General features: G+C 40.2%; 1 protein-coding gene across 1 annotated transcript in view; it reads right to left on the bottom strand.

The window, feature by feature from the left end:
* Positions 1–4,843: 4,843 nt before the first annotated feature.
* The window catches only part of SPHKAP (SPHK1 interactor, AKAP domain containing), a 105,789-nt gene continuing 100,939 nt past the window's right edge, over positions 4,844–9,693 (bottom strand). The window contains exon 11 of the mRNA XM_023532937.1: positions 4,844–4,987. Coding sequence (XP_023388705.1) covers positions 4,844–4,987 — 144 coding nt within the window. The remainder of the gene's footprint in view (positions 4,988–9,693) is intronic.

Below are 9,693 nucleotides of genomic sequence, written 5' to 3'. Positions count from 1 at the left end.
GTAATATGCCGGAGGACACGTGCCGCTGGGACTGTGTAACTGCTCTTTTCTCGTACATCCCTGCGCTTGATTTTAATAAGATCATAATGTCAAAAATGAAGGAAGAAATAACTGATCTAATTTAGTGAGGCTTTGTGAGACATTTGTATGAGTTTCCTAAAAGGTTAATATGTGACCTATTGCCTTTATCACTAAAAACAAGGCAAGGATTGAGATAATTGGCCTGTTGCTTGAATAGCAGGCAAAAGTAACTTTCCCAAATGGCACACACGGGCATGGAAAAGAATCCGGTACTTAAAGCGAGAGGCTCTCCTTGTTTTGTTCACTTTCATTCTATCTGAACAAATGACGAGTCATTCTGCTTTTCTCTGTGACAAGAGAACCTCTTGCTCCTGCTTTACCTGTGCTTCATGCCACTGTCTGTAAGGTGATGATGCAGGCATGTGTTGTGCGTGTATACAGGTTTGGGCCCTGACGCAGTCTTTGCATCCGGGTTTTGTGGTGCTCGGTGTCATGGGAGAGTCTGGATTCCCCGCCATGTTCTAGGCCAGAAAAGCAAACGGTGGAGAGTAAAGTGGGTACATTGGACAGCGTTCGACAAAGCAGTGGGACTCTTCCGAAGGCAAGTAAATAATTGTTGATAAGTGTTTAATGAAGGATGGAAGGGGAAGATACAGGAAGCAGATGTGAAAATTGAAAAGGAGAACGTGAGACCGGATATGGGACTTTGAAAAGAGAGGCATTTTTTTTTTTTGAGCTTTTTTTTCTTGTTAATGGATGGCCTTTTTTAAAAAATTTTATTCTATTAGTTTCAAGTATACAGTACATTCGTTAGACATTTATATAGTTTATAACACGATCCTCCTAATTGCTCCCTCCCTCCCCTGGTCCTCCACCTAGCCAATATATTAATGCTAACTGCATTCCCTATGCTGTGCTCCCCATCCCTGTGACGACTAATTTATACTTCTTTAGCCTTTCACCCCATTCTCCCAGTCCTCCGACCCCCCCTCCCCTCTGGCTGTCACCAGATTGTCTTCTACAAGGAGACGTTTTTGAAGGGACGGTTTCGAGAAGTGAAATTTTAGATAGCCAATGGATTCTTGCAACAATGATGGTGGATTAGCGTTTTGTTTGTCTGAGCATAAACAATTTTTGCTGATGAGAAGGGAGGCTCAAATTATTTCCCCCTCTCGGACCATTGAATTCAAACCTATTTGCACTCGATTGTCCTCCAAGTCCTGCTGATAATTCCCTGAATATCCCTTAAATTTGTTCCAACAGCGAAAATATTTTTCAGTTCCGTGGGTCAAACGTTCTTACATAATTAAAGTAAAAGGCAGATTCTTATAGAAAGTTTCCTTGCATTACTCCAAAAGTAATTTCATAAAAAATCTTGAGCAGCTTTATATGCCAGAGAACAGTCTCTGATAAGCAAAGAAGAACATTAATGTAAAATTGTGTTTCTAGCATTGATGGTTGAACATCATTAGCTGTAAACCAAAGCCTCAGTTAGCCAAGGCCTATTAGCTCTGCCATTTCAATTCGATGTCTACTGTGGACAAGGCATGCTAGGGACTATGGCGGAATCCACAGATGATGAGTAAAAGCCTGTGCCATCCTGAAGGACTTCACAGTGATTGACAGAGACACGTGTTCAGCTTACCATGCTAGAAAGCAGATGACAATAAATGCTTGTGCAGGAAAGCGTTAACTTGGAAGGTTTGAGTTGCTCAAACCCCGCTCGTTCTTAAAAGAGGCCAGTTTTCAGGTCATGCCTTTGACTGGCTCCTTGGAGCTAAACTCCAGGCCTTAGACTCATGGATGCTTCTTCGTTAGCCTCTGACAAGGACCTTCCGAATTCCCATCTTATGCCTCATAAATGATAAGCTGAACTGTTTGTATCTACTGATCCACTGGGACAAAATGCTTGTCAACCAAATTTTAGTTAAGCTCGTCTGCTTTCTCCAGGCCCTGAACTTTGACCCGTCCTTAGACTGTCCTCAAGGAATCCTCTCGAGAACGGGCTGAGCTCAGGATAAAACGTTTTCTGACCTGCCGTCTCATCATGTTACTTCCCTCTGCCTCGTTTTGTCCATCCCGCTTTCCACACCTGGTCCTTTTGGGTCTTGGTTACTCCTCTCTGTAAAGTAAACTCCTTTTTGCCTAACCCTCAAGACACTTGCACATCTCACGGCTGGAGCGTTCCGGCTATTTCAACGATTCCCTCCTCCATCGCTACAGTCCCTCTCCCCCTCTTGCAATAATGCTGTCAAATCAACTCTCCTTATACTGTCCAGAGTTTGCTTTTATTTGACATTACCCTCTGGCTGACTAGAGAATTCTTCTTTACATAAGCATATTCATGCCTTCTTATTAGTGAATAAAGTGCCCGGGAGTCTCAGTGCCTTCTTTGCATGAATTCTAATAATGTATTTCCTGAATTCGAAGAGCACTGATCCACTTACTTCTAAGTCTGATAAGTTTAGCTCTAGGTCAGTTTATCCCCAGGCCTGAAGATTGCTTGTTTGTCTTGTGCCTTTTTCTTCTGTTCCTCCAATTTACTGTTAAGGCCACGGCCCACGGGCCTTGGCAGGGTGGAGAGAGAATGCCTGGGTTTCGGGTTCCTGCTGGGATTCCCCAGACAGGAGCTAATAGCTTCTCTACCTTAAGGCCTCTTAGAGCCTCGGGCTCTGCCCCTTCAATGCATTATTTATACCAGTGGTCCTCAGCCGGAAGTCCTCGGCCAGTGGCAAATTTTCTAGAAGATGTTTGGCAATGTTGGGAGACATTTTTGGTTGCCATAACTGGGAGGAAGTGGATACTGGCATCTAGTGGGTAGGAGCCAGGGGTGCTGCTGCACAGCCTATGATGCACGGGACAACCCTCTGCAACAGAGAATCATCCAGCTCCAAATGTCAATAGCGCCAAGGTTGAAAAACGCTGATTTATGTGAGTGTTCCTGATGCTAGCAACTTTAATCAAAGAACATTTGCTCATTCAAAAACCAAAAGTGGGACAGCAAAACTTGTCTAAGGGCTACATCTATGTTCATCCAATCACACTGTGACTATTTTTTTCTACGAGGGGCTTAAAGTTCTGGGAGAAAAAATGGCCAACAATTTGGCAACAGAAATTTATTGATAAGTTTGCAATGTTAAGTACAACATATATAACTTCATCACATGGTTACAATTCAGTATTTGTGCTTTGTAGAATAAGTAAACATTCATTCGAGCACAAGAAAAGTCTACATACAATATTCTGGGATTGTTAATAAAATAAATAGATCCTTTTCCATTTAGTATCCCAAAGAAATTTTAGCTTGAGATGATGAGTAAATTTAAAATTTGACATTTGATTAATGTGTCAAATTGCACGAATAACCTAAATTTGGACCATTTCTGTAATAAATGCTTAATGAGTCCTGGGACAGATTCCTGGGTGGGAAGGGAAGTGTGGCTTATAAGGAAGCTTTGTTGACATTTCAAGATATGGATGGATGCTTAAGGCCAGCATTGCTAGCGTGGGGCTTTGTTCACATTTAAAATGACTTCATGATCTTTAAAAATAGTGTAAAAGCATAGTGTTTCCTGAAATCTTTAATAAACTCTTTCTTTGATGAAGAAAATAAAAGCTAGTGTAGCTCATTTAGTCTAAAGGAAAGAAGATTAATTAGGGAGAAGTTAGGTACTTTACTTTTCAAAACACTAAATCTCTGTTATTAAGATACTTAAATGTGATAAGGTTTTCCTTTTCCCAAATTAAATGTCAATATCTTTGAATCAGGAAGAGTCTGTGATCCAACTGGTTATGTCAAATCCTGCGTTTGTCATTATGAATGCCATGTGAGTAGTAGGTGGGCCACACGCGTAGCAACACGTTTATAATGAAATCACTGAACTCAAAGTGTCAAAATGTGGCTTAAGACAATAATCTCTTCATATTTTATAAACCTCTAAGCCAACTTGATTTAAGATAACAATCTCTCATAATTTACAATAAAAATAAAATAAAAGTTTATATTTTTTATAATTTCATACACAAGCAGATTTTATCCCAAAGACTTTTTTCTCAAAGACTGTTTATTCTTAGGGTATGAATTCCATCATCATGTTAACCAAGTAATACAGAGATGGAAACAAGACAATCTTCAATCTTTCTCTCTCTCAGTCAAACACCTGTAGCTTTCTGGTGAGCCAGGAACCCAGATATGGTGGGGGAGACATGAAATATTCATCAGCAGATTGCAGTGAATAAATGGAATCACCCCAGTAGACGACACTGATAATACTCCTGCATTTCTGTTTGTAGCCACTGATATTGGTCTGAAAGTGAAAATCTTTCATATCAAACTTCTGGAAATCTCTTACCCATATCTTAGGCGTTCAGTTGGGCTGACGCCTCCTTAATCTTTTCAAAAAAGTAACATAAAGGTTACAGTATAGTTTACAAAGTTATTTTTGACCAGCGACTTTGTTTCCAGTTGATTCACATAATTGAAGACATTATATATTTTATATTATGAAAAATATGCAAGTACAGCTTGCCTAGAGTTTGGGCCTGGTTATAAGCTTTTAATTTGAGGCCCATTAAAGTTTCTGTTTTCCCAGCCGTTTAAATACAAACCCTTTTGAACTCACCCACAGGTTGCACTGATTTGCACAAATCTACATTTTGCTTTTCCTCAGATTTATTCCGTGTGCAGTAGACTTGAGCAGCAGATTTTTTATAGCTCTGCTAACGTGATGCAATGTCTTGAGACAGTTTAGAGCATTTAGAGCAAATCACTATAATCTAAGCTAAAATGGAGGGAAGAAACACTCTACACAACATGGCTGCCTTAGCCCAGTTCCAGCAGCCAATCGAAGAGACTTGGGGTCCCATCTTTCTGCTCCTCGTGCATTTTGCAGTACTGAACAACGGCATGAAAGATATCTCCCACTTTCCAGGACTTTTGATGAACCAGCCGCACGACATCTAGAAACTAAAGTAAAGCACAGAGTTAGAACTCACATATCACAGAGGACCTTCAAAGTCGTCTCATTCAACCGCTCTTGCAAAGCCAACGGCTCTGCAGGTTACTTTTAAAGATCTCTGGTGACGTGGTACTATTTTCCAGGACAGTCTATTTTCTTTCAAGACAGTTAGGCTTACTAGACAGTTCTTTCAACTGACATGGACTTTTCCTCACAGCAGCTGCCATTCGTTGATTGTGACAGACGAGATGGAATTCTTCTAAGAGTCTGAAATGTCTTTTAGATGAAGAGTTTCCTCAGGTCTGCTTTTCTCTGGATTAAACTTTCTCTGACGGAACTGTGTAGTATGGCTCCCAATCTCTTCCCTATGTGTCACAAATAATCTCTCATTTGGATGTGTATAGTTAGGCCAAATCAACCAAGTGCTAAACTTTCGGGTTGGGTCACCTACTGTTTCCTCATTCCATCTTGAAAAGTTCCCTCCACCATCATCATAAGAAGTTCGCTTTTCATTGCAACAGGAAAAGGAAAAATTGTGTAAAAACCCTAGATTAATCACCCTGGTTACTGCTGCTAGCTTTCATTGGTCACAACTTAGAAAGTTTTCGACTACAGGTGAATCGTGCACTCAAATATTGGAATCATTTATTTCCTTCACGAAACTATGGGATGAAGCCTAGTGTGAAGACCTCACAAAATCCTTAGATACTAAAAAAAAAAAAGTAACAATTATTAAAGAGCTAAAACTTATAGGAAACACTTTCATGTATGTGCTCTCACTCCGTTCCGTCAACCTAAAGGTTGAGGGTCTGAGAGGTGAAATGTTGGTAGTAGGATGTCCGTTTTTCTAACACTCCATCACAGTGCTGATTCTGCTTTTGGGCAGTGGAAGGATATGGCATTGATACTTATTTGGATCACAGTGAGAAAAGAACAGGCTGCTAAGAAGGAGAAGGACCTATTAAAGAGATGAGGGTTGTGGGTTAGTTACTATTTCTTCAATGTTTCCTTCTAGGATTTTTGGCTCTGCTTGCTCTTTTTTTTGTGTTTGCTCAGATTTTTTAAGATGAGCCAGAAACTGAAATGCTAATTTCTATCTGTCTTTTTCCTTCTCTCCAGCTTGAATTCGTTAATTCATTTCAATTACTGAGAAGTTTGCTTATAAAGAGCTCCTATTAAATTATGTTTCTTCTCCCAGCTGTGATGGCACCAACTATTCGCACAGTTACAGAAATCAGCGCTTTATTGTACTCACTCGCCTTGTGTTGGCTTAGTCAGAATAAAGCAATTTTTTATGCGGGAAAATGAAATACTTAACTTTTAATGCATGGAAACATAAACATTATCTCAAAGAGTTTTAGGATGACGTAGAAAGGGAGACAGATGGGAGGCTGATGGCAACTATATTATAAATGATAACCTTCCGGGGAAGGACAACATCTTAGCCATCTTTTAATGTCTTGTGCCTGTACCTAACTGATGTTCAATAAATATATGCTGAGTGACAGAGGGCACGAATGACCATATGTAAGTCAAATACATTCAAACGGTCAAGAAGACTGTTTAAATACAAGTGACACTCAGAATCATTGCAGATGGACCTTGTCTAAGTATTCATCCCTGAGTTTTACGTAATGTATTTGCACATATGTAATTAAAAAATAAATATGCATATCCTGGGGTTGTTTATTCAATAATTTTCTTTGATAGCATGTTCCACAAAAATGGTCGGAAGCCATGGATTTAGGAAAAGGCTGAACAAAGCCTAGATTGGGGCAATCAATAGTAGTGGGCAAGGATCCAACTAAAAGCTGGTCGTGGGGCATGTCTCTTGTCGCACAGCAACTGACAGTGGATGTTGTCGGGGTGGGACACCCAAGACCCTTCCTCACTCTTCACTGCAACAACAAGGGACTGCTGGCTCCATTCAGCTCCATTGGTCTCAGTGATAGAATTTTAGAGACTCATAGTTGTTTGGGACCCCTCACAATTCTGCCTAACTTCCTGTCTATCAGATTCCTAAAATTTTAGAGAGCTTAATCCTTTAGGTTAAGGCTTTGCTTAAAGAGCAAATACCCTCAGATAGGGGAACATTGCCAGCAGCTATAAATAAGTCATGAAGATGCATAAAAACAACTTTGTGAGCTGTTACTTATATCTTGGTGTATATAAATGGTCCAAGGCATGTTTTATATTGGACCAAGTGGCAAGAACACGAGACATCAAAAAGAAGGACAGAAAGGCTAGGATGTCTTTGCATGATTTGATTAATCAGGCTTTTCCAGCTCTTACCGGAAGTCTAGAAAGTAGGTGTTCTTGGTGCAGAAGCATGAACATCGAGTTTCTGAGGTCTCACTGACAGAGGCTCATAGGTGTTGATTTCTCATCAAGATTTCCCTCAATGGTCACCAGCGGCCTTAGGCTAGATACCTGCCTGAGGGTGTCTCCCTTCCTTGAACGTGTCTTATAAAGATGCAATCAACATAAAGGACACAGCTATAGAATTGGCCTAAGCCCCTTTCTTTTTTCTTGCTGTACATCCTGGCACACTGGACCACCCTTTTGTTCCCATCTTTTATCCCTGTGTCATTGCTGTAAAAGAGAATTAAAGCTTAGGGGCGGATGCCAATATTTTCCAAACCCTTCCCAGAAGCCTCTCTGCTACAGACCTTTCTGGAAGCCCAGTATCAGCTTCTTTCTCTCTACCTGGGACCTGCTGAAGGAGAGTCTCCCAGTGTGGTGATGACCATAGGATGTCGCTGACTGGCCCAAAGTTATCGAAATACCCCACCAGCGAGGCCACGTTGCCAGTAGTTTGTAGAATAATCCCAGGCTAGAGTTTCTCTCATGATTTCTAAATCCAGGTTGATATCTCAATAATACAGCTTTTAAAAGAGATCTGGTCCTACTAAATATAGCCTGCTCTGAGGCAGTGATGAGTTAATCTCAGGCGTTGAGACCTTGATACATCTGCAGGGCTGATGAACAGGAAGGTCTTATACTTTCTTTTCTCCCTCCACTTATAAAACTTTCTAGATAAAAATGGAGCTAAGATTGTGAAGTAGCCAGAAAAGGACATTTTCAGCTCATTACCATAGCCTTTCAGAGCCATATTCTAAACAGCAGCTGGTCCTAGATCTTTCACTGCCCATGTGATTGCCTTGGTGATTTCATAATCAGCTTTTGTGTGTCAGGGATCAGATTTTATTTCCCAATTCACTGAAAAGTAAGTCATAATTTTTCATTTCTTGCTATTTTAGAATCAATAATAATTAGACTCCCTTCGTATATGTCATAATTGGCATTTCCTTGAGCAAACGTTTTGTCTTAGGAAACTGGAAGAATTTACATCCTGTGATGATATTGGTAGATTCATTTGAAGAAAAGTATCTTTTACAGTCTCAGGTGCATTTACTAAATTAGATTGACCGTTAACCAAATCATATGGTGAACTCTATGGGAGCTGTTGCAAGCTGTGTGATTTTTTGGGAAACATTTAACATAAGTTTCTGAAGGTAGCTACCTTCTTTTGCTACAAGGTGGAATTCTGTTCCATTAAGCACAAATGAGCTGGTCTTTACATTGCTCCTGAAATTATGGCCTATAGAGCCTTGGCTGTGCTCAGGAACCACCAGGGAACTTTGGAAAACTCCGATGCTTGAATTTCATTCATCCCAAGAGGAGATTCTGATTTAATTGGCCAGAGCATCGCATCGGGGTCTATAAAAGCTCCCCAGGTGACTCTGGCACATATCGAGTTTGAGAACCATGACTAAAGGGATCAGTTCAAGACAATTTCTTACATTTACAAATGAAAAGACTTAGTATCTATATTATGGACTGAATACCGGTGTTCCCTTAACATTCATATGTTGAAGTCCTACCACACAGTGTGATAGCATTGGGTGCTGGGGCCTTTGGGAGATAAATAGGTTTAGATAAGGTCATGAAGAGGGCGCTTCCATGGATGAGATTCATGCCTTTATATGACGAGGAAGAGACACCAGAGCTCTCTCTCTGCTCTGAGAGGAGTCACCACCAGGAACTAAATCCGTTGGCACATTCATCTTGGACTTTAAGTCCCCCGAACTGTGATGAACAAAAGTCTGTTGTTTAAGTCATTCAGTCTATAGTGTTTTGTTATAGCAGCCTATGCTGGCTAAGACAGTGTCTAAATCCTCTTTATTATTCCTTCTTTTGCTATGTACTTCAAAACTGAGACTTGAAGGGTAGTGTTTTTGAAATAAGTTAACAGTCAATACCATCAACATTTTCTCTCTTATTGTCTTTCCACCACTTGGCTCATAAAATGGAATAAGAGATTAGATGTGGCCTCACTTTGGTTACTGGTGTATATCAAGCCTTTCCTTCTACCTTTTACGTAAATGAGTATTATGAAGAGGTTTATTTCTGAGCAAAGAAACATTAAAAAAAAACCAGACTCTGAAAAGTTCCTATCTCTTCAATTTACTTTCTCATTGTCACTAACTAGCTGAGACAAACTTGGTCAAAGAAATGGTAATCATGATTACATTTATGCAGGTGGAAGTCTTCAAAGATCTGGTCATAATTTGAAGGTGAAAAGTGAAGAAGAAAGAACTCCAATTAATTCAAATGCTTTAACTGGGAACTCACTGAGTTTCTAGCAGCGATAAAGACACCAGCTCTACTGACATCCAAATGCGGAGCACAGTACCTTTTCGATTCTGCTTTC

The sequence above is a fragment of the Pteropus vampyrus genome, unplaced genomic scaffold, assembly GCF_000151845.1.
Source record: "Pteropus vampyrus isolate Shadow unplaced genomic scaffold, Pvam_2.0 Scaffold93, whole genome shotgun sequence".
Classification (NCBI taxonomy): Eukaryota; Metazoa; Chordata; class Mammalia; order Chiroptera; family Pteropodidae; genus Pteropus; species Pteropus vampyrus.
Note: the sequence above shows the minus strand (reverse complement) of the source record. Positions and strands in the feature narration are given on the sequence as shown.